This window comes from Meleagris gallopavo, chromosome 2, assembly GCF_905368555.1.
Source record: "Meleagris gallopavo chromosome 2, MGAL_WU_HG_1.1, whole genome shotgun sequence".
NCBI classification, from domain to species: Eukaryota; Metazoa; Chordata; class Aves; order Galliformes; family Phasianidae; genus Meleagris; species Meleagris gallopavo.
In genome coordinates this window covers 81,750,695-81,776,702 of record NC_139405.1, presented here as the reverse complement: position 1 = coordinate 81,776,702, position 26,008 = coordinate 81,750,695, and the positions used below count along the sequence as shown (strand labels likewise).

Below are 26,008 nucleotides of genomic sequence, written 5' to 3'. Positions count from 1 at the left end.
GTTGCCCAGAGAGATGTAGTTGATGCCCCACCCCTGAGGCTTTCAGGATGAGGCTGGATCAGGCCCTGGGCAACCTGATCTAGCTGTGGATGTTCCCTGTTCATTGCAGGGGAGTTGGACTAGATGGCCTTCAGAGGTCCCTTCCTGCTCTGAGTATTCTGTAATTCAGTTTTCTTGTCCTTGTCAAAGACGCATTCTTATTTTCTAGGAGATTTGCTTTAGATGAACATGTGAGGGAGAAACAAATCTATAAAATCAACCATACACCTTGATGTGTAAATAGAGTAATTAAGATTGTTACTTGCTGATTTATTTGGTTTTAACTGATTTAAGAAGTGTTTCACATAAATTAGATTGAACCAGAATGGTGTTATATCTAGAGCAATTAATTGTGAGAGTTCAATAAAAGGTAATATTGAACGTGGGTTGTTTTTTTTTTTTTTTTTTTTTTTTTTTTTAAGTTGAGACCTAGTAGGGACAAATAAAATTTTTATTTTTGGCTGGTCTAAACTAGTATTCTTACAAATCCTGTTTTTCAAATTAAATCTCAGATCACTTTTATTATCTCACACAGTGAGTAAAGAAACAAGAACAGGAAAGAAAACAGCAGTGCAACGTTAAATGTAGCTTGTTGAATGTTAGTCTTTCATAACACAACGGTAAACTTTCTGATCCTATGAAAACAGAGAAGTTGATTTGCTAGAATTATGCTATTTTAATCCTGGAAGAATGTAGTCAGAATTTGAACGAAATAAAAGCCAAATCTTTGCCTTATATTCAAATTTTAAAAATTATCTTAACCTTGAAATGTTGGGAAATGAACAAGATCAGTAAGTGGTTTTGACTATGTAATACCTAGTATCTCTATGGATTAGAAGCAGACTGGTGAGTGCACTCATCATAATGAAAAAATAAACTCAGTGTGGGTCTTTAGAAAAATTACATTAAGCAAGTACATAAGCCTGCTTAAATAGTTTTATGTAAAGAGTGTAATATATTACAGATGGCCTGATTTTATCCACAGTTGATTGCTTTTTACAGCAGGTAGGGCAAGAATTCTGTTTGGATGGCTTCTTAGCACAAAATGTTAACATTGACCAAGTTGCAGTGTACAGGTATGTGCAGATTGCCAGCATTTAATGCTCAGTCTGCTGAATTCAAGACAATTAACTTCCAGTAAAGGTGTGAGGAAATTAAAATTCATATAATCATTTCTGTATTTCCATTTCATGTAACTAGGAAAGAGGTGTTTCTTCCTGTCTGTAGAAGATACTTTGACCTGTTCATTTCATTTGTTAGAGGTAAAGTTAGGAGAAGTTCCTACTTTTAAATGTCTTCTCTTTAAATACTATAATATATCTTATTATCTAAGTACTTCTTATGGATAAGGTTTTAGTGTTATGTTGTCACAGTATGTTTTATTGTATTGTGGAGCTTCAATGGGGTATAAAATTAGGATTCAGTGAGATATCACTGGATAGTAAATAGAAAATAGAACCAGAGCAAAAAGTTAAAGAGGGAATTGTTTCCATGACAGCAACTTTATCAATTTTAATTACACAAGTTTGTTTGTCTTACTTTAATAAAATGCAGACTCTATGGCTCTTGTGATTATCTAAGGTTCTGGCAATTAGTCTGCTTTCTATTCGGATATTTCATGAAGGAGTAGAATTTGTATTAGTTTCACATAACACACATATTCTTCTTAGAATTTCCCTATGCTATTCTTCTATTTAGACAATGGAGGAAAAAAAAGCTACTCTTAGTCCATTGTTATTCAGCTCCTGTTAAGTATGTGCTTTTCCATGTCATCCCATACACGCTGGCATGCCTCTAGGGATGCTCATAATTGTAGCCTCTGCTGCAGTAGGACCTTGTTTTTTCCCAGTTTTCTTTAACATATGGAATATGAACATCACATAATATTTCTGCAATAGATGCTTTTACTTCTGAAGCAATCATAAGAACTGTTACTAAAATTATCTCTCAGAGCTTCAAGAATAGGCTATAAACCAATTCTTAACAGTGATTTCCATGCATTTGATGTTACACCAGTCAAGATAGATGAGCGCCTTAAAAATTACTCAGTGTTTGGTGCTGGAGCTGCATTGCCTACAGTCTTCCATAGAAGACTGCTTCAGTCCCTTCCACTGAAAAGTTAAAATGTTATTAGTGTACCTGAAAGTATGGAAGTTCTTCAGCCTTACTGAAAATATCTGATGAGTGAATGCTGTAGCTAACAATTTCTGTGTGCTGTATCATTTGGCAGAATCACAGAATGTTTGAGGTCGAAAGGGATCTCTAGAGGTCATCTTGCTGGTTCAAGAGTCACTCCAGATAGTTTTCACTGTCTCCAAGCTGGGAGACTCCACAGCCTCTCTAGGCAACCCATACCAGTACTCCATCACCCACACAACACAGAATTCCACCTGCTGTTCAGAGGGAACCTCCTGTGCTCCAGTTTGTGCTCACTGCCTCCTGGTTTTGCACTGGGCATCACTGCACAGAGTCTGACTCTGTCCTCCGTACCCTTCCTTCAGGTATTTATGGACACAGATGAGCTCCTCCTGAGCTTCCCCTTCTCCAGGCTCAGGAGAAATCCTTAAGTGAAAGGTTAAAAGGATAGCATTGGTGGGGAAAAAGCAATTAAAAGTTACTGTCTTTCAATTAGGTATAATCTGTGCAATCGCACAGAATGATTATATCCATTCTAGGGCTTGGTAATGTGAAATTATTTTCCTGCTTTTCTGCTTAAGAGGTTTGTTTTGTTATTGAAAATACTTACAGGAACTTCCAAGATTTGCCAATCTGAAGAGCTGTATAAAGGGATGCAGTACCTAACTGAAGAAGTGATAACTTCAGTGGGATTATTCTAGCCCTCTCTAAAACAGGCTCCGTTTTTCTTAGGACAGAAACAAAAAGGAATCTCAGTGCAGCAGAAATCACAAGCAGATTTTTGTCATAGTACGTTACACTGCTGCAAAATATAGTAATTTTTAGATAAAGTACTGAATTAAACAGTAAGTTAACAAAATGTCACTGCCTTGTTATGTAGGTTGTTGGTTTTTTTTACCCATTGCATGCTTCTGTGCTCACTGTGCGCAGTATTTAGCTTTAACATCTCTGAAGAGCACTCTACGTAAAGCTTAGTCATGTGTGAGTCCTGTTGGAACAAAGCTACTAAACAGAAATTAAACATCACATTTCCCTTGAGGATTTGGAATAAAATTTTCAAATGGCTCTGATGTGATTGTTCTTTTCTGGAAATTTCAATGCCTATCTGTGCCAGAATTATATAGGTTGGAAGGGACCTATGCAGGTCTTCTGCTCCAGCCCCAGAAATAAGCCATTATCTCTCCAATAGAAAGATACCATTAGTAAGGTATTGCTTTTCATTGTACCTTCTTTAGGTGGACCACAGTGCAGTCAGGCAGCCCAAAATCCGGGAGGGGGGAGAGGGGGGGCAAAGAGAGAATTGTCTCAGAAAATAGCACATCAAAGAGCATTTTATTTAGGTATTCTTAAGTGTAATTGTGTGAATGCAGGTTTCTTTTTTCCCTTTCTGCCCAGCAGTGCCATCTTTGCTTAATTTATGCCTAAGCATAGGTTATTTCAGATAGGTCCTTTTCCAGTCATGGTAGATGTTATGCACCAAACTAAATGTCTTCTGAATTTGCACAAGAACATTTATGGCATGCAACATCTCATCCTCCAAACCAAAAATTAAGGTACGTTTTATTTAAAGAAAAACTCTCAAACAGGAGAATAGTAAACTCCAGCAGCTGGCGTTTGTTGTGGTCAGGGAATGGAGAGCGGGAAGAGGAGGAAGCAATGTAGCATTGCTGCTAAAATTAAGAATAGGAGAATGTTCAGATGAAATGTTTTTATTATTCTAGATTGCTGCTGAGTATTGCTAATGAGTATTGATAAAATGTAAGTTGATGGATAGGGGTGGGTTTTTTCTTCAGACTGAAGGTTAGTCTTGGTGAAAACTAGCTATATATAAAGGAGAAACTGAATAATGCTTTGAGAATCTCCCTCAAAGAAATACCATTAAATTTTTGCAGTATTAACAAGCATGAAAATAATTTAGCAGTCTCTTAGTGTAGCTAGCTATGAAGTAATCTGAAAACCTATACTTTAGATATTGATGAGGGAGTAAAAAAAGAAAGAAATTGCCGATCAAGAAATAGAACAATATTGGGAAAAGGTGATTATTGACAAAGTTCATTTAACAAAGCAGAAGACTCAAGTATGTGATTAGTACTGTATTTTTTATATTTAGATTTATTAAAAGAGTATTTTGCTACAATAATAAGTACTAAACAAAAGAAACTGCTATTTGAATGCCATCTGTTCAGATTTACTAATGTATGCAAAGCTGATTTGTTTTCTATGAGAAGTTTGCCCTCTAAACCAACCCTGTTAAGCTTTAATTTATTACAAACTTACGCATTCAGATAGTTAACATAAACCTAATCTGAAGTAATGAGAACTTGCACATTTAGTGTAATTCTAACAGTTTTGCTTTTCAGTTTAAAGAAGCTAAGTTCTATACTCAAATGTTAAACTGTTCAAAGAAAAAAATCAGTCTTATGAATTCAGGCAAAAAGTCAGAAACGGGTTTTTTTACATCCTCAGTGATCCATGGTATTCTGTACGGTGTTGGAGGAGAACCAAGTGAACAACTTTCCATCATAAACTCTGTTCTGAAATATTTTTTGTAAAATCTGATTAATGTTTGTGACAGTAATTTAAGTTCTGTGGTATCTTTTCAGACATATACTCAGCTGTAGAAATACTTGTTTCTGAAAGATCAGTTCTTAAAAATCACTGATGTGCATAAGTTTTCTTTCAGAAATACTCTTTTTTCTCACAGCCAAAAATATTTATCTGCAGTATTGAGAAGCGTTCAAAATGTTTGCTATTCTTCAAATAATGTGTTCAAACACGGTACTTGTAAGACACTCTAGAATTGGAGAAGCCATGGAATATTTTTCCAGCAGCAGCTTCCCATTTATTCTTGAGCAAAGTGCATAGAGTCAACAGTCAGGAAATATGTCTCTAAAAGATGAACAAAGATGAGTTTGAGTGTTCAGGTTCCCATTCCCCATCACTGCAGAAATGGAGTTTCTTTCATTGCAGATGCTTCCCAGCGGATATCATGGGTGCTTTTTCATCTCAGAGGGGTGTTTATAAATTAGGCTGTTCACTAGAGCCATCTTTGAGTACTCTCGAGTTTTATCAGTGCTTTCACAAACACCAAGCTCATGACTCTATCCTGAGTTTGCAATAGAAGAAAGCAAGGGACTACTAAATAACTTCATACCCACACACTGAAGTATGTTACATAACTGTAAAATTCTCTTAATACTAAGATTTAGTGACCAGAGCAACCTCAGGGACTGTGAAAGCCAGGCTATAGGAATGATAATGGTGGGAGTAAAGTGGGTTCTCTTGGTCTCAGCCCAGTGCCCAGCCTGACAGTGCTCTTCTACCATCACTCAGTCGTCACTTCTACTTAATTGCTGTGCTCACTGGTCGACCACTCCACTTTACCTGTCTGATTTTGTGAAGTAAATGCATGTCAGACATGCATGTCTTGTGTGTGTGCACAAGAGAATATGTTTGCCCTGTCAATGCTGTAAACCAGTTTATTTTAAAACTCAGGTGAGTTAGGATGACCAGCCAGATATTGGTATGGCATGAACTATAAATAGATTTATGAAGTCATTTTCATAATCAGATTTCATGTCAATGCCACTTGCCTTCAGGCTTAGAAAGAAAGACCAAAAAAACCAGATTATGTCCTGTGCTTAGCATCCACAAAGTCTGATGCTGTATTCAGGAGGGGTAAATAGTGTCACTAGTCTGCTGCTCATTTTTTAATGCAAGCTTTTGAAAACCTGAACCTTCTTAATGCTGCAGAACGGTATAGTTTGGAGGCTGAAGCTAGTCAGTCAGATTACAGACAGATTTCTGCCTAGTGCATGGTAAGCTCAGTATAAGATTTCAACTTTTATTTTTCTAATTTATTTGGCAACCCTTATTTAAAAATAGATTACATATCAGCAAAGGAATAAGGATTATGTTTTTCAGTAATATGCCTCATCCTTTATGATCACAACTGCAATTTGTCTTGTTACAAATCAAATTCATTACAATAAGCAAATACAGAAAAGAGCTTTTAGTTTTGGTATTGGCTTAGCATCTGTAATGGGAATTTTTTAAGCATCATATCCTTTTCAGAAAAGTTAACTGTGATTTTTTTTTTTCCCTCTAAAGCCACAGAAGAAAGAGGATCAGCAATTAGAAGCCAAAGGAAGTCCAAAAAAGTCATCAGAACCCACTATTGACCTCTTAGGGCTTGGTAAGCAATAATTACCTGTTTTTTCTATGGAACGTGTACACATCATTTTAAATTTTAATAAATATGTTTTCATTTTCTCTGTGCTTACTGACATTGTTAGCTGAATTTGAAAACCATGACACTGAGTCTATGAATTTAAAATTACAAAGGAAAATGCCATGGGGATCTGTGTATATCAATACTTGCGTTTTGCTAGGGAGAGTAATGAGCTCCTGTGGGAAGGGGAAGTTATCAAAGTGATCTTCAAAGGGCTTGTGGATTGTGATATTTCAATGTTTATGGTACTGGCATATTTTTTAGTTGAAATGCGGAGGTAATCTGAATTGTATTTCTCTAAAATGCCTTATATGATAAAATCTCTATTTTAGTTAAAAGAACAATGAAGTGTCTGACTATAGCTAACCAATATCTTGTAAAATGTAAACATTGAATATTGCAGTCTTGTGAATTGACTGTGGCAGTCATTCAGTTTTACCTTCTGCACATTTTGTTTTCTTCTCTGGCAGGTAGCCATCTATTTGTTGTGTAAATAAACTGTTTTGGACTCTAATCATTTCATTTGCACCATCAGCCCATACAGTAGTGTTTTTATACTTTTTCTTTGTTTGTTGAAGGTTATGTTTGTATAATCTGCAAGTGTTTTGCCCATTGGATAGAAACAGAAGATGGGAAAACAAAATGTTGCAATAACTATTTTTAATCTCTTTTATTGTGTAACGTTACGAAGTTTCTCTACATATTGGGAGTAGATATTAGAATGCTTACTGATACACTGGTTATTCTAGATTTTGCCATAGTATTGACAGTTCATTGAAGGAGGCAGATAAGTCTTTTGAATGTACTTTTTTAGCCTGTAGTACCAGTTGGAATTTGTATGAAAATGATTTGTTTTGTTTTCATTTTAAGATAATAATGTTGCAGCAAGGCAAATACTCTTGTCCCTGTTTTAGAATTCATGCTGTCAGTCAGAATGCAATTTATTTTTCCTCTGTATGCAGAATGGCTGTAAAATACTGTTTTTGTACCGACTGTGTTTGTGTTGCAGTCCATATCTCATATCAAGTAGTATGTCACCATAGGCAAGCAAAACTTAATTAACAGGAAAAGTTAGATCATGGATATAGAATGAACCTGTTAAGAACAAAAGTAACTCAAGCTTCATGGATGACCAGTTCTTTTTTTATTTTCCTTTACCAGACCGACATCCTAATTAAGAATTCAAACTTAATCAGTATGTGGTTCTGAAATTGTCAGACTTCTGTAGTTTGTTAGTTATGGTTTGAAAAAAATCTTGGTAATACCATTTTATGGTACGATAATGAACTTGGATTATGTCAAAACATAATGTACAATAGAAAGAGTATTATAATTGTGTTCAGCATTTCTTTAGTGGTTCTTCAGTGTAAATAAATATGGTGGGATATACAAAGGGCAAAGTTTATAATTGTAGCAAAAAATGATGTTAGAGGAGGGAGTGTTAAGAACTTCAAATAAACTGAAAGGCAGTGTAATGAGCTAGCATCACTTGGAATCCACTGAGCTGCAAACGAGATGGATTAATGAGAGCAGACCTGCATAATTCATTTGGAGTTATCTTGTAATTAATTCTCACAGTAGGCTGCTTGTTATTACTTTGTTGATTCAGATAGTATTAAAAGAAAGATCTCTTCAATGCTGTATATATGCCATATCAAACAATTTTAGAATGGATATGATGGTATGGCTCATTCTTCTTACTGAGTGGACATATTTCTAATGACAATAATTCATTCTCAGGACTTCATTTCTGCAAATTGAGAACAACGGTAGTTTTTACGAGGGTGGATCAGAGTCATTTGTAATAGCAAATTAGATAATTGTAATGGATTGCAATTCATGCTGGAAGAATTCTGGCTTTTTAAACAGCCCAGCCTCTTGTTTTCTTTAGAATACATCTGTGCTAGCTTTGAGTAAGAAGTTAACTTTTTTGGGGTATGAAGTTAACGTTTTGGGTGTATGTGTCTCTGCTGGGTTTTAATATTGACCTCATCAGAAGGTAAACGAACTGTGAAACAAGACTCACCCTTAGAAAACAAGTAGCACTTATAACTGGACTCAATAATTTTCTGAAAATAAATTGTTTTTTATTTTTCTCTACTAAATGCAACATCCTCAAAATAGTATGTTTAACAAATTGCATCTTGAAAACTTGTAATAGTAGAAGAGGCATGATGTCATTGGTGACTATGCTGCCATGTTAGAGTTTCTGCTGAGCCTTTGAAAATTGATTCATATAGACCCTTTGGGTTCCTTTTCAGAGTGGTTGTTACTTGAGGTAGTGTTTGGAAATTCATTTTTTTGATGGTCAAGCTATGCAGACATTTGTGCTTTTTGACTTTTGTTTCAGAGTACCTTTTAGTTCAATAATCCACAGATACAGAAATTAGTGAAACACACATGCACAAGCTAAATATTCTTTTGTTCTCCACAAACAGTGGTGTTACTTAATGTTCATACTGTGAGGCCCCAAATTTTTTCCCTCACTTCCCAAGCTATGAGAAATCACAGCTTATTTCTGTAGGCTAAAACTGACACCACTGTTTTTTAATGATCTCCACAATTAGTTGGATCTTCCCCACTCTGAAAGAGTGCACTGCTGAGATTGTGAGGATGTTAATGCAAAAATTGGTAACATAGGATTTTATAACATTAATTTTTAATAGGGGTATTATAAGAAACTTTTTTCTGTTTGAAAGTCACAGCATGTGAACCAAAGTTCTTCAGCATTTAAGTCATTGTCAAGGCTCTCTCAATCTCGGCAGTGTTAATCCTGCTAATCCTCTGTGCTGCTCAGCAGCTTCTCTTACAAGTAATGTGATTCCACTTATGTCGGACTGATGAAGGAAAGATAGCTTTAAAAAACATTTGTAAAAAAGAAAATGTACTTATGTAGGATAGTAGGAATTATATAGTATTGCTGATATATTAAGATTGTGCCTAGGTAGGTATACAGTGTATCCACCCCAAATGAAAATATACACAACCACGTGGTGCATGTAGGCTTGCTAGCTTTCTGGTTCCCCAGATTTTATTTTGAGAATTTTTATACAGAAAAGACCTTCCAATGACTAGTTCTACAAAGATTTTGACAGTAAGTAACATTTTAGAAATGCAATAAATAATTATTCCATCATTTGGATTCTTGTTTGTATCTTTGTCACAGATTTTGTTTAAAATGTTCAACTGTTTTTTCTTAGTTCTGTCTTTTTAGTAATTTGGTGCAGTAAATAATCAGATACATATTCAAAATATCTCTTCTACTGCAAGTTTTAGTGTGACTGTCATGTGTATAAAAACACAGCTTAGATGCTAAGTCTTGTAAATAGTTTGCTCCTTTACAATTAGTTTCAGAAACGGAATGCAAGGAATAGGTCTTTCTTACTGCTTCTCTTTCTTGCTATGCCTTTACATCTCTTATATTGGTCACTCACCACTAGTGCAGAGAAATGTACCACGTATTAGTGCTGTGTATTAAAGTGTTCATAACAAAAAGAAACACTGAATTAGAAATTGGATTGTCAGGAATAAATAAAATATACACTATAGAAAAGCTATAATGGTAAACATCACTAGAACCCTTTACTTACTACGTATATCCTGGTAAATAGCTTTTGTTTCTGCTAACAAATTTAAACAGGGCTTCCTGTTGTGAAAGCATAAGCAATATCTGCTGTTGCATAGTATGGCAGATAGAAGTTGCATATTTACCTGTCATATCGTTGTAAGGGTAAAAAGTAAGGGTTTAGGACTTCTGGAGATAAGAAGAACAACAAAAACCAGCACCTGAAGACTTTCCTCATGACCTTCTCCACCTTAGTGTGCCACTTCTGCCTGTGATATGCCCCTGTTGCAGAGGTTCTGCCGCATCTTGTCCTTCATCCTTAGCTACTGGTGTATTCTCTACAAAGGCGATGGTAGTACTGTTCATTAGAAATAGTTTCAGAGTAACTCTGTGATCATCTCCCTAACACATATGTTGGTTAAAGCTATACATTTCTCAAAATACATGTATAACTTGATCTGGTTTTGACTAATTCCCAGAAAGACTGCAGGCATGTTTCCTTCTCTCTCTTGTCATCAGTTTTTATTGGTAGATAGTAAAAGTTGAATGAAAAGTAACATTTTTAGATTAGAATTCAGAACTCATCTGGAGCATCTTTCATAGACTAAAGAAATATTTTAAAGTTAGGAGAGAAAAGAGGAAATACATTCTAATCAGTGCCTTGGTACACTATAGTTGCGAATATCCATGATCTCTGTAAATGTATAAACGATTACTCTGAAACACAAGTTTGTGTATGCCTGTATACTTATATTTTTATAACTATACTAATATTTCTACAAGTGATAAACAAGATTGAAAACAGGGGTTTTTTTGTACATTCTGAAATTTATCTTGTTCTGGAATCTTCCAGTTTCATGGTGGAAAAAAAAATGCTTCAGGATTTGCTTAATGTTCCAACTGTTGCATTTTTGAGAAAGGAGTAAGACAGGATCTCTTATTAATATTACTTATGCATAGCTAAAACGATTGTAAGGAGTCATTCAGAATGTCTCATTTCTGCAGTGATGCAGGCAGAAATACTGATTTTTAGTGTAAACTTTAGTAAAAGGTTGAAAACATGTACATTATCAAGTGTTATTCTTAGAGAATACGTATAGCTGTTAAAACAGCTTTGGACTGATCTAGCAAAAACCCGGGTTTCATAATATTGATTTATAACCAGCATATTAACTGCTTGAAAAATACCATTCTGTTATAACAATTGTGTTCTACCGTGAATGTTTTACATATGTGAAATGCTTTTTTTACTAAATTATTACGTGTATATTTAAAGTCTTAGATGATAAACATTTTTAGATTGAGGGAAACTGAACCACTTTGGAATATAAGACTTTTTCTAATCCATATGACTCCCTGAGAAAATGAAAACATTAAATTATTAATTCCAGACAATCCATTTGCATGAAAATTATGCACTATTCATTCCTAAATTTATCTGAAGCAGCCAACCTTTTGGGAGATGTTTTTGGAACTGCCTGCCTGCAGAATGACCTCAACTGAATAGAGTACTTTGAACTACTAGAAGCTCATTACTTGCTTGACAATACACTTATTTGCATGCATCTTAAAGCACTGTTGTGGGCAGAATGATGGATCAGATTATACTTACAGTGTCCACTGGCTTCAAGTCATCAGAACAGAAATAGGAGAAGGAGGAGACCTTCATAGCTAAGGTATAAACAGATATGCCATAATCGTACATGACCTTGTTCTTCAGTGCTGTTGAAAATCTCCCAGAAAAGTCAAATGCTGACATAGGAATTAAATTGACTGATGTGGCTTTTTAAATCATAGAATCACAGAATATCCCCAGTTAGAAGGTGCCCATAAGGATCACTGAGTCCAACTTCAGTTCAAACCCTGTGTCTGAGAGTACTGTCCAAACACTAGGTGAACTCCAGCAGCTCGGGCCGTGCCCACTGCCCTGGACACCCTGTGCCATGCCCACAGCCATCTGGTGAAGAATGTTTTGCTAACCCCCTCCCACCCCTCCCCTGGCACAGCTCCATGCTGTTCCCTCAGGCCCTGTCGCTGTCACACAGAGCAGAGCTCAGCGCTGCCCCTCTGCTCCCTGTGTGGAGCTGCCGCTGCCATCAGGCCTCCCCTCAGCTCCTCTGCTGTGGGCTGAGCAAACTCAGGGACCTCAACCACTCCTCATCCACCTTGCCCTCTAGAACCTTCACCATCTTTGTAACCCTCCTTTGAACACTCTTTAACAGATTTATGACATTCTTATATATTGTGGTGCCCAACACTGCACATGGTGCTTGAGGTGAGGCTGCACCAGTGCTGAGCAGAGCTAGACAAATTCTGTCATTGTTCAGTTCATTGTTTACTTTTAGCACATGAGATCTAATAATTTGAAGCCGTTCCTATGGCCATTTTGCTTTTGTGGAGTTCCTTGGTTTGTCTTAGTCCTTGCAGACAGTATAATTATCCTCACAAGCTTTGGGGAATTTGAAGCAAGAAACACACATGCTGAGGTTACATTTCTTGTGAACGCTACGTGTGTCTGTATCCCTGCCTTCAAGGGGTTTTGTCACTGGATCTGCATGCCTTTGCTAGCATGCACAATTTGGTCTGCATTTCACATTGATAGGAAGAGGATTTCAGAGTTGGTGAATATCAAGCTACTCGTGATTCTGATTGATGCTAAATCAAATTACAAAATCATTTTGTGTATCTGAAGAAGTCTCTAAAGACTTGCAGACCAGCACCCTTCCACCTGGTTGTTTCTTAATTCCCTGTATGAAAAAAATGCTGTAAAAACCTTCTGGGGTTTTATGTATACCAAACTCAATTCAGAGCTGCAGTTTCTATAGGAACTAAAGCTGTGCCTCCTAAGGCACATAGGTTAGTATCTATGCAGTAAGACAGAATACAGGTATAGACTCATGGTGGTTACTTCTGAGATGTATCACATTGTCAGGTTTTGACATTCATGACTTCGGTGTTAACTTTCCAAGTTTACAGTAGTAGCAGCCTGTGTCTTTAGAATAAATATTTACATTCAGGGCAGCCAAAGGGGATGGGGGGGGTGGGGATCACTTTCCATCACAGTGTGGTGGAAGGATAAAATAAGAAGGCATCTTTGAGTGGGGACGTTTTGCACTGATCGTTTCAGAATGCAGTGCCTTCTGGTATGAGCTAACAGCTGAAAGTCCTGGCAGATCTTCTGTGATGGTTTCCTCAGTCAGGTGATTTCGAGGCTGATGAAGTCTCTGGTGGTGCTGTGAGGCTCCTTTGTTCCAACCTGTCAGTATCCTAGGCTGCCGGGAAGGGCAGTCTCCAGCTGTTGGAACTGCAGTGAGTTTACATGTGACTGAACAAAGTAATGAAAAATGATAACATTCTACATGCAAGCTGACAGATCTTGCTATAGTCTGCCAGTTAGTTGCGTTCTTAAATAGAAAAGTAGAGAAGCAAAGGGAGATCTTACTTCTAAGTAATACATTTACTCTTCTTTTTTCCTTAAATAAAAAATAAATAGGAGTTATTCTGTGTTTGTTCTTTGCCAGACAGTAAGGAATGTGCAGTTGTTTCAGAGGTAGAATTGTATTACTTCAAATAAATGTTGGAAGATTCTTACGATTTGCTTTTAATTAAACTTTGCATCTCAGCCATGATCTTTACTAGTCAGACCACTATTCTGTTCCAGAATGTTTTATTTACCTCACATCTGTCTATGCCTCACACTTTTCTCAGTGGTAGTAATGAATGTTTTGTGTGTTGTTACTAGGATGTTCGTGCATGGCTGTTAATGATGAACCTCTGCTCTGGAAATAAGTGTTCATCAAACACTGGAAAATAAGTTCTTTTAGCTTAATACAAGAAAGAAATGACTGTTTTTTCTTTAATATTAATCAGCTGTTTTTGAAAGTCCTTGATGCTTTTAGTTAAGAAATGGTGATCTGTATTCTTTGTTTTAAATTTGGAATATACTAGTATGTTAGTCTGTAAATGTACGTTGGAAGCTTCTTACAGATATATTTGAAATTATCTACACACGTATGGGTGATTAAAAAAAAATAAAATGATAATCAAGTCCTTTAACTAGAATCCTAGGTAAGTTAAAATTCACTTTACAGAAACTTCGAATAACGAAAACAATCCTTTGTTAGAAATGGAATACGAGGGTGGTGGTGGTGTGGTGGGCAGCTTTATTTTGTAATTATCTATTACTCATAAAAACACCTGCCAGTTTTTGTTTTTAAATACAATTCTGTTGTCTTTTCAAGATGGTCCAGCTGAAACATCAGTTGCAAATGGAGGCACTGCTGCTGCCTCCACAGCATTGAATGATGACTTGGATATCTTTGGCCCAATGATCTCTAATCCTTTACCAGCAGCTGCTGTACCTCCTGCTCAGGTAAATGTTATTTACTTATATCTTTGTGTAAATATGTGTGTGCACGCACATATTTCCCATCAAGAAACTGTTCACGTGGGGATTTAGAGAGAAAAAATACATGCTTCTGAATGCTTGCAGCTGGAGACTCCGGCTGTAATGCCTATGTTTTTCTCACCTCTGTGGGCTTCTCTGGTACTTGGATGTAAGACTGAAAGGTACTCTGGTCTTCTTTTCTGATTCCTCCTGATTAGTCAGTTGAATTATTTTCTGTCTTCCTTGTTTGATGGTAGTCATAGTTTCTTCTAGTTTATATTGTCCTCTTTTTCTTCTCTCTCTCTTTTTTTTTTTTTTTTTTTTTTAAAGTATTCTCAATATATTTTTTACTTCTTGTCCTCAGATCATTGAACTTTAAGTAATACTTCTTCTGGACTTCTTGCCCGTGCTAGTAGCAGGAGGATTGGAACTAGATGATCTTAAACATCTCTTCCAACCCAAACCATTCTATGTTTCTATGATTATTATTGCGTTGTAATACTGATAGTTAGGACATAATACAGCAGATGCTTCTTTCTTAGACCTACTGGAAATTTGGAATCTCAAACGTCTTCTTCAAAATCAAGAATGAATATCTAGAAAATCTAATCTTGTTTCTGGGGCTGATCTGGCTTTTGTTTCATCTTGGAAACTCGTCTGTCATACCGCCCTCAAAGAAGGGGTAACGTAACCCTGCATGTGGCCCACTCCCTTTCACAGACTGATGATAGTTTGAAAGAGGCCCCACTATCCAGTCTGCTGTAGCTAAGAAGGGCAACTTTCAGCCTCAGAGAATAATGTATTGGTGCTGGACTTGGCTGATACAGATGAGAACGCACTTGCACTGACTTTCATCCTCAGAGCAGCTTTTGAGAGGGAGGCTTTGCCCCACCCGTGGAGCCCTTTTAAGGTAGTTTTGAGGCTTACACTTGCAGAAGGCTTTCTGTCTTGCCCAGTTGAAGTAGGAAGGACCTTATGCATTCTTGAATTTATGGCTTGGGACCTATGATCTGTACTGATATTTCCTTATCCAGCAGTTCTGATATAAAAAATGGAAGAGATGATGATAGAAAGTAATTCTAATTCAACTGGCGTATCGTAATTTTGTTTCAAGTGTTCAATTTATCACTGCGGTCAACTCAAGGCATATTGCCATTGTTACAAGATTTGACTGCGGTTTTTATTCTTTATCTTTTACTCTCCTCTTACCTACTGGCTGCTGAGGACCAACTTTGTGAAAAATGCTAGGTAGGGACTGAAATCACACCTCTTTTTAAATATAAAAGCTACATAAAAGGCAAGCTTCTCTGCGTGTCTTCAGCCACTTGTAAAGGATGAGGAAAATGAGTGGTTCGAGTGTGTTAGCTAAGATTGCAGAGGAAATTGTTGGTATGGATTTTCTTGGCTCTTGTGAATGCCTGTGTTCAAAGTACCAGAAAGAACACTAAGTGCATGTTGTCCTACTATTCTACTGCCTTATGTCAAAATTGATCTAGATAAATCCACCTATAGAAGTAGATGTGAAAAGCAGTAAGCCATTTCCAGCTTCACTGAACTGTTTAATGTATCCAATTTTGTTGTAGATTGGGTAAATTGAAATCTAGAATCATGAGGTTTCCACTCAACCTCCATAATAAACGGACCGGTGATAGTAACGCATGCAGTGGAAAAGATTGACTTCTGGTTTTCACTTTTTCCTGCCTTTCTGATACTGAAAGTGGTTCTCTCTGAGTGTAGTTACTGTTGGTTCAGGACAAAAGGCTCTGGGCGTACAGACCATGTTGCCCAATCAATCTTTTCAGAGAGCTTTCAGAATGTCAGCTTTCTCTTGTTTCGATTTTGTGAGCAAGTGATGTGACCTGCTGGCTAAACAAGTGATTTAGCTGTAGAGTGCAGGGAATCAAAAAGGTATTGTGGTTTAACCTGGCCAGCAGCTCAGCACCACCCAGCCAGTCACTTGTTGACACGATTGTCTGGGTGGTGATGATTGCTCATGGATTAAATAGTGGGATGGCTACAGTGAACTGAATGGTACGTATTAGTAGTTGAAGGAAACAAATTGTCTAAAATACATTTCTGTGATAAAGATTGGCCCTGGAACTTCTGTGCATGGGTGAAATGTTCTGAAATGTGTAGTTTATCACTTACTGTGCAAGTTTCTAGAACAGGTATAGCACTAAGTAAATATATTAGGAAGCATTAAAAAAATGGAAAATACTAATCTCAATATTTGGTATCACCTTGATTGTTTTCTCTAAAGCCTGAACATTACTTGCAGTTAACAAACCAGTCAAGATTTGTGTTGATAATTTACTTTTTTCTCAGTGCCATAATCAGGAGTGGTGAATAGAACTTCTATCAAAGATACAGCATCATGCAGGATAAAATTCTTGGCAATGTTTCTTTTTTAATCAGTAATCTCAAAGAATATGTAATGTAAACAGATAATTTCCCCAGTTTAGACACAGGGAAATGGGGGTAGCAGGGGGTGATGATTAAATAGGTTGCTTTGCAAACTGGGACAGAGTTAATATTCCTTTTTCTTTTACATCCAAAAAGGCCTTGTAGATCTGGATGGTGGTACCTGGTCTGGGCACCACTTCAGGAAGGTAGTTGATGGTGCCTCTCATTTGTCAGTGACATGACTAGTTTGCTTATGATCCAGATACAAGTTGGATGGGATTCAGAAAAGAGTCAGGAAGATACTAGAGACTGGAAACCATGCTTGGTAATCAGAGATTTTTAGGATTCACTCTGTTTAACTTACTGAAGTAAAGAAGCTATATGATCATGATCTTTGATTATTTTCTATGAGGAAGCAAATTGGAAAGTGGGGATAAACACAGTAGGTTTGTGAACATCAAGAAAGAAGGGAATTTGATGCTATACCTCAAATAGATTGGCAGAAAGAACACTTAATTGTTCATTGCTCACAGAATTGCTTTTCCTTCTCAGCTTAAGCCTTCAGAATAGGATTTTATATTAGGTTAGGATTCATATTCTTATGGCACAGTGGAGCACAGAGGTGTACTGTTTGAATGTTTTGTTATGAGAATGAAGGGTGGTGATGTCCGAAAACCTTAGGAATCATGATGGCTGATGTAGCCAATACTGATTTTAAATGAAAACAGAAGTATTTATTTTTCATTCTCAGAGGTGACTTGAGCATACTGCATGCTGTTGATTTTCAGCTCTCCTTTCAGATGTCTTCATTACAGTCTTCAAAAATACTTCAAATATTTCTTCTTCCTATTCTGTATGGCAGGATGCTAATAAAAATGTTCCATTTGTAAAGGACTGGTAAAGAAGAAGGGGATTGCATGCTTTTTCTAGAATTTTGCCTATTAGCAAGTTTAAGGGGTTTAAAAGTAGCTTACCCAGCTCTTATTGTAAAGCTAGAGAAAGGGCATATGCTAGAAGATGACCAGTTATGCAGTGTTCATGGACAAGAAAAAGGAAAAAATGACATATTTCTGTATTTAGTGAATGTACACTTTTAAAATTGAAGTGAGTATAGCTAAACTGTAAGTATTAGTACAGTGTTTCTTGTTACCAGACACTGTATAGGAACCAAACCAAAGTCTGTAATTATTAGCTGTAATTAACCAATTTCTTAAATTATTTTGGACAGATATTAGTTTCAGATTTTGTATGGGTTTATCTTCCAGCAAAAATGTGATCTTCAGTCTTTGCTGAAACTTGCAGGGAAGGGGAGAAGGGGGGAACGGTGAGGTATGAAGTCTGAAAGTACTGATTCACTGAAGCACTGATGCTTTCCCAAGGCAGGATGTTAAAATCCACTAAGATTACACTTCAGTGGGTTTTTTGTTTTGTTTTGTTTTTTGTTTGTTTGTTTTGTATGTGTGTTTTGCATTGTATTGGGAGCTGAGAGTTGGTTCAGGGGCTACAAAAATATACTTTGGTACAGATGCTTTATATTACCACGTCTGTTTCAAGACAAACTTTCATTTAAAGCAGTAATATGTTTTAGATAACTTTTTGTTCTCAGATACTCACTTTTCCCAGAGGTGTATGTACCTATGTGACTGCTGCAGATCAGCAGATGAACTTCAGCTTTTCAACAAGCTGTGATGATGAGAATGTTTCCAAGTCCTTAGTTTTTGTGCAAAAAAATGATTTGTTCAAAAGCTTGCTGTGCTGTGAGTGTTAGCTATGTGGGGTCTTACTGGGGAGCTATTGAGCCCTATTTTTATGTGATCCATTGAGTTGTTTATAGCTTCTTGTAGTGGGAGTGGATTGACTCTGCTCATGGTGACTGTAATTGGTTACTGCCAAGCTTATCAAATCTATCTCTTAATTGTAGGAAGTGTTCTTGTTTCCTAATTACTTGTCTGTTTGGATTTGCTCAGTTTATCATCATCGAGACAGTCTGTGGTCTGTGGACGAATGCCAGGATTTGGTGGCAGGCTGGGCATAGGGGTCACATTGAAACTTCTTATTCAGGTAGTCACCGTACACTTCCACTCAGTATCCACTCAGCAGCCATCCTCTGTATTCCCAACTGTAAGCACAAATGGAAGCTGCTCAGGTTTGGGAGTTGGTCATTGGAACTCCCCAGTGCTGTACTGCTCCTGGACCTGCTTCACCACATTGTTCAGAATTTGGTCTCAGTGGTGAGATTATGGAACTTAGAAGGGGTTCAGTGATTGCTAAATTATTAAACTATTTGTATCGGTGGCTGCTTGCTTACCTCTTGAAGAAGCTGAAGAGGACTTCTGCATAGTTTAGAATAAGTTCAGTGTGTTTTAATGTTGGTTAATGCTGGTCCTACGTTCCTTTTTTTTCATATGTGTTCAAGTTGTGACAATTCAAATATTGCTGGAATCACTGATGCACAAGATTTTAATTGTTTTGACATCTCCCAAGTGTTGAATTTCTCCTCTTTGGTATTGACCTTTTTTCAGTTCTGGGGCCTCTTTCAGTTTTAAATTCTTGTAACTTCTGATATGAGTCTTGATTTTTCTCACACTGAGTGGCAAGAGTGTGCTTTCTTTTATTATATGTTAGATTCTTGATGAAAAAGATTGCTTCAAGCCATATGGAGACATTCAGTTGTAACTACTCCCTGTGCTTCTTTGGTATTACATCTAAAGAATGCAGTACTTCGGAGAAGATAATGAAGTCTGCATTACTGTGACGTTTCTTCTTCTTGGGCAGCTTGCAGAACGATGGTTTCTGTAATATTGCAATCTGTGCATTTTAAGATGCATTGCACTGTCTTCCTTGGCTGTAATATACAAACTAAGATCTTCATCCACGTTCATCTATGTTTCCTAAACATGTGGTCTGGATAAAGAGGCTTGACAGAGGGAGCGAAAAGTAGAAAGTGTTTGTTCTATAGGAACTATTTCTGCGTGCTAAAAATTTGTAAGCACTGGGAAGTTTCTCCAGACTGCCATAACTGGACCATAGTGAGTAAAGATGTACGTTGTGTATTGCAGAAGCCAGAACAAGCTAATGAATTGCTGAAAAGAGCTGAAATGTAAATATGGTTGATGTTGTTGCAGTACTGGGATCTGCATCACTCTGAGACTGATGGAAGAGAGAGAATCTAAAACAGCTCTTGAAAAGCTGTTCTAATAGTATGCATACTGATAGAGTTTGGAGTGGAGGTAACAGTGCTAAGAGGCTTACGGTCTGATGGATGAATTATGTAGATGTGGCAAAATAGCACATAATTTATTTTGGTCTCCAGACAGGTCAGTTGTGTGCTCTGTTCTTAGTTGTTTTGTTTCTCCTAACCCATTACTTACTGGAAAATGTGAATTTATTAAGGTAAGGAAAAAATTCTGTCCTCTGCCTGGAAAGCTGGGGACAGATGGAGCTTATTTGTCCAACTGCTCTATACAAACAGTCTTTATGGAGAGCAAAGTTAACAAGGATGAAAGGAAAGTTTCAGGATGATCAAAAGGAGTAGTATTTGAAAGAATTTAAGGTGGATGTTGAAAGCTGGTGGAAGGATTCAGCTGAGAGCCAAAGAATTGAGACAAAAACAGCTGAGTACTTGTTAGACTGCAAAACTATTTGATTTGTTCAAAACCTTGGAAACCAAAGCAGAGAGAAAATTCAGTCCTCTTAAACGTCTTCATATGATCTGGATGATGGGGCAGAGTGCACCCTCGGCAAGTTTGGAGATAACATAAAGCTGGGAGAAGTGGCTGGCACATCAGAAGGCTGTGCTGCCATTCAGAACCACCTGGACAGGCTGGAGAGCTGGGCTGGCAGAATCCTCATGAGGTGCAGCAAGGGGAAGTTTAGAGTCCTGCACCTGGGGAGCAGCAACCCCAGGCACCAAGACGTGCTAGGTGCCACCATCTAGAAAGCAGTCTGGCAGAAAAGGCCTTGGGTGTCCTCCTGGTGGGCACCAAGGTGAACTAGAGCCAGCAATGGGCCCATGCTGCCGAGAAAACTAATGGTATTCTGGAATTCATTAGGTAGAACATTGCCAGCTGGTCTAGGGAGGTGATCCTTCACCTCTGCTCAGCACTGGTAAGGCCACACCGTGTATACTGCGTCCAGTTCAGAGCTCCCCAGTACAAGAGAAACATGGACAGACAGACTAGAGAGAGTCCAACAGTGGGGCCAGTATGTTGATTTAAGAGACTGTAGCATCTCAGCTATTAGGAGAGGCTGAGAGCCTGGAAAAGAGGAGGCTCATCTGTGCCCACAAATACCTGAAGGAAGGGTGCAAAGAGGACAGAGGACAGGAGGCAGTGGGCACAAACTGGAATGCTCTGATCACCAAGAACACTTCTGTGCTGTGTGGGTGATGGAGCACTGGCACACACTGCCCAGAGACATTGTGGAATCTCCTCCTCAGAGATTTCCAAAGGCCATCTGGACTGCTACAGCTGTCAGACCAACTTAAAATATTCAGAATGCCATGAACTTTATTTACTATTATGTAATATTTAGGGAATTTAAAGCCAAAATCAAAATATTAATTTTTAGACTCCTGTGTTAACCTAAACTTCTGCTGTCAGCCAAGTGCAGTTGTTATGGCCAGATGGTAAATGTGATGGATTCAACCACCATATTTATGGCCCTGGCACATATGGCTGATATTTTATGGTAAAAGTTTCCTTTTCTTAGGTATTACGCTTTACAGGTAATAAATAAGCTGTCAGTGATGAAACCAATGTATGTTTAAACATGAAACATATTTGAGATAACTGCTAGTAATAAGTGATAAGTTCCATTACACGCTGCTGAGCTGTTTCATATTTCCTAACTACCCAATGAGTGTTGAGCTTTGGTGCAGTGATGGAGAGCATTGCACGCTGCTTTTCTTAAGGGCATAATGTTGTTTGTATTCAAGACATACTTTCACAGAGTCTTGGGTAGCATGAGAATAGGAGGCATGTGAAAATTATGTCCTTGTTTAACTTGAATGCCACCCTCTGTTTCCTTGCCATGCAGTTTGCATTATCTGCCATTTATTTAGCTGTTGAACACTTGAGGGATGCTTCTTCAGTGCCTTTGAATCTTCTTAGAATCTTACTAAAGTAAACTGAATTAACAGATATTAAATGGACGTTTAATCTTGTGACATAAACGTGGTAACTGTTTATCATCTTCCCCTGGGCCTTCAGCTGTCCCTTCTACTGTGTAAAGTATGTGCAAGTATGATGTGCTTTATTTCACTAATGCATGTAAAGGTAAAAGCATTGCATTTATCCAGAGAAGAACAGTCTGATGCTGTTCATTTAGAAAATAAACCAACCATACATGAAAACTGAACAAGGAAAAAAGAAAAAAAAAAAAAAAAACAGGAAAAAAACCCCCACAGACACATCTACTGTTCTCCCTTCTAGAAAAATCAAACCTCCTCCTTACTGTGATAAGAGCAGCAGAGAGGAGCTGCCTCTCTTAGCTCACTTCTGCTGTTTCACTGTCTTTCTCTGAACACATCTGTTGTACAGTGGCTGATGCATTACTAGGAGAATGTATAACAGTTCAGTACTGGGACTTCTGGGTGTACCTATGGAAAAAACAAATACAACCACCAAGTGTGGGCTTTTACCTGAATACGAATTGAAATCCATCTCTAGTATTTTCAAAAAGATTCTGCCAGAATGACAGTTCTCTCAGTCTGAGCAGGCTTCCTACTACCCACTAAAACCAATTATTTTCAATTTGCTATCAGAATTTTTGTCAGTAATAAGCAAGAGGCAGTAGCTTTAGGAGACATGAACCAGGCCGAGCAGCGAGGCTGTTGCTGTAAGCAGGAGCAGAGGTGTGCTACAGCAGCTTTGGGGTGGCTTCTGGTCTGATGGCATTGCTGTAGGATGGCAGCAGAGGTGGATCTGGCTGTAAAGCCAGGCTCCTCATTGTGGTTTCATGCAAGGAGTTTTCTCCTCTGTGGTTAACCTAAACACCACCATGCCCACTAACCGTGTCCCCAGCCAGGTGGCACTGTTTAGGTAGGCCGTAACTCTCCCTGCACCTCAGGTTGGTTTGGAAGTTCCCACAGGTAACAAGACTCATTTGTTTCAAGGATATCACAGGAATACGATGTGTTGCTTCTTTACCTAAGCACTATGGAAGTATATGTGTATCAGCAGCAGCCAAATGTTGGATGCAGTTTGGTTATAAAACAAGTTTTGAAAGAACAAGAGAACCTAACAGCCTGAGTGTACTATAGTTGCTCAGTCCTGGCATGCAGTAAGCTGGAGATCATCACGTTTTCTTAATAAAGCAAGTGTGCTTACAGAGCTCCAAGCCAATTACATTGTATTTTAGAAGTTGTTCACTTTATCAGCTGAAATTTTACTTCTGCCTTTTCTCCAAAAATATTATCCACTTAGCTGAAGTGTCTAAAACACCGCATCTTGTGTGTTAGATCCTTACTCATTTATTCTGCTTATGAGAAGATTAATGAGATGTGAATTGTAATCTCCTTGTTGATTTCCTAATTATTTTCCATAATCTGGCTACAGCTCAGGATTTTTGCTGCTCACTGATAAAAGATGTAGGAGCAGCAGGAAGGAACAAGCTGTGTGTAGTCCCTGGAGTTGGTCAGAGCTTTAATTTGGTTCTGTAACCTCAGCCCAGTGTTCTATTCTTTCCCTATTGTATGTACTGCTGTCTTGGGTGATACTGCATCTTCGTAGATCCTCATTCACTTAAATTTATTTTCAATAAATGAATGGGTTTTTGTGTGGTTCTGGGATAAGGAGTGCAGTAAATACTTAATGTAACAATGTTGCTGGTTTCCCTCAGCATTCTGTCCTGTCCTTTATTTCCTAGAGCACTTCTGCCAAACCAGCAGCTGCCACCTTGTCTGCAGCAGCAGGAGATCTCGATCTGTTCACTGAGCAAACAACAAAATCAGAAGAGTCGGCAAAGAAACAGCTCTCCAAGGACTCCATCTTGTCACTGTATGGCACAGGAACCTTGCAACAGCAGAGTGCACCAGGTAAATCATTTGGCACATGTTTATGATGCAATTCTGTTTTAAACTTTGCCCAGCATACCATCATCTCCTACAAATGTAAGACAAAGGTGGGGCACCCTGCCATTGTATTCAAATGAAGAACTGTTATTTTTACCATTACAAACATGGGAAGATTACTGAAACATTAATACCAAAGCTATAGAACAAAACAGTGTGTGATTATTGAATCAAGTGTGTATTTGACTGACAGATCTGTGAATTCAGCTTCTGCTGTCCAACTCATTGCTTAGGGTCTGAGCCTCTGCAGCAGGCAGCTCGGGTGAGTGCAGAGCTGTCAGGTTTGATTTCTGCAGTGTTTGTAGGAAAACAGATTCTAGTACAGTAATTAAAGACCCACTCATCTCAGGGATTTGCCAAACTCTCTCTATGGTGGTGAGTCCTTTTCCTGTGAGAGATTTTACAGGAACTAAACTAACAGCACTGACATACAGCTGGACAGAGTTATCCTTTAAAATTGTTTTGATGCACCTTATGCTTTTGGGGGCGGAGGGAGAAGATCACAAAGCACTTTCCCTGAAGTCTTCCTTTCTCTGATCCAGGTATGTTCATGGGCTCCTCCACTATGCCGTTTACCACACAGCCATCGACTCATTTTCAAGGTTTCCCAGCCATGGGAGTTCCTGTGCCTGCAGCCACCGGGATGATGGGAAGCATGATGGGACAATCGGTGCCAGTCATGGGGCAGAGCACAGGGGTGATGGTAGGAATGGGAATGCCCAATGGATTTACTGGTACGACACAAACTGGTGTGATGGGACTTCCTCAGAATGTCGTTGGACCTCAAGGTGGAATGGTGGGACAAATGGTTACTCCACAGAATAAGTACGGATTGCAACAAAATCAGCAAGCTCAATGGAACCTCACCCAGGTAAGTGCTCGTTATTCCCAGATCAGGGTATTTGAAAAAACATCTCCTTTTCAGATACAAACTGCTTAGCTGTAGGAGGAAAGCTGCAGTGGAGCCAAGTTACAGATTGCTGGACTATGAATTGCTCAGACACGCAAGGAAGAAAATCAATGAAGAAATAAATTAAAGATAACCAACATATAAGCACAGAATAAACTCTGCTGAGGGAGACCAAACTCAGTTTTCTGCTGCTGTAGCCAGTTTCATCCTGGCAACTGAATTAGGTAAAGAAACAGCTTCACTTTAGTTATGCCACGCCAAAGTGTAAACACAGCAGTGTAACTAAGAGCAGAATTGAATGGCTCAAGGATGGCTATTAACAATTAATACTTTCATTTCCAAGCGTCGAGATAAATTTCAGTGGAATGTGCAGTTTTCTGCACTGTGATGTGCTACTGTAGATAATTTGCTTAGAGTCATCTATTATTTATCTGTAGCATTTCCACGCTTTTATTTCTTAAACATGTTTAAAAGGTTCTCTAGAAGCGTTAGTGTATGCTTAGTACTATATTGATACATTATCCAGGGAAACATCCTAAAATCATGTAGTCGGGAGCTTATTTTTAAAAAAGTCAACTTGAGCAACGATTTTTTTCATATTTTTTCATTAGAAGAACCACGCAATAATTGCATGCTGCTTACTCTAGTGATTCATGAAGTGTACCTTAATGACTCTCTTAGATTTAACTATACTAATTAAGACTTGTGGTGTGAGCAGTTGTGTGGGTTTTTACATAGATAAAATAGCCTCTCTCTGAAAACACAGACTGTTACCCACTTTGAAAAGTAGTTTCTTAAAGGTGAGGATTTCAAAATGTCACATGAAAGATATCTGTGGACAGTAGTCCATAGATCTTTTTAAAGGTGTCTAACTTTAAAAAGGTCCCATAAATAAAAATCTTGCTTGTTATGTGTAAATTAAAAGCTGGCTCATAAGACAAAGTCTTAAACATTTCTGTACTACTTGTGTATCAGATAATATTATCATTATGCTGATATCCCACAGTTGCTAGGGGAAGCATGCTTCAGTTCTAAGATGGGAGAGCGTGTTTACTTCCCAGAACAGCTTGCTTTATGTACTCTGCTCCTTCAGAATTCTGCTCCAGAAGAGATGAACAACTACATGAAGCATTTTTAATGTCCACGTCCAGGCCGTGGCTGTCATTAGTGCAGCCTTTTCACATGTATGAAAGCACACAGTGTTGATTCTGGAATATTTCTTTGCAGGTCATTTAACATCTTTTCCACCAGTTGTTTCACAGTTT

The 26,008-nt window shown here is 38.0% G+C and overlaps 1 protein-coding gene across 4 annotated transcripts in view; it reads left to right on the top strand.

The window, feature by feature from the left end:
- The window catches only part of SMAP1 (small ArfGAP 1), a 93,593-nt gene that overhangs the window by 65,602 nt on the left and 1,983 nt on the right, over positions 1–26,008 (top strand). For all 4 annotated transcript variants that reach the window (XM_085217820.1, XM_085217818.1, XM_085217817.1 and 1 more), the window contains 4 exons: positions 6,286–6,370; positions 14,213–14,343; positions 23,629–23,797; positions 24,376–24,704. In XM_085217820.1, coding sequence (XP_085073946.1) covers positions 6,286–6,370; positions 14,213–14,343; positions 23,629–23,797; positions 24,376–24,704 — 714 coding nt within the window. The remainder of the gene's footprint in view (positions 1–6,285; positions 6,371–14,212; positions 14,344–23,628; positions 23,798–24,375; positions 24,705–26,008) is intronic.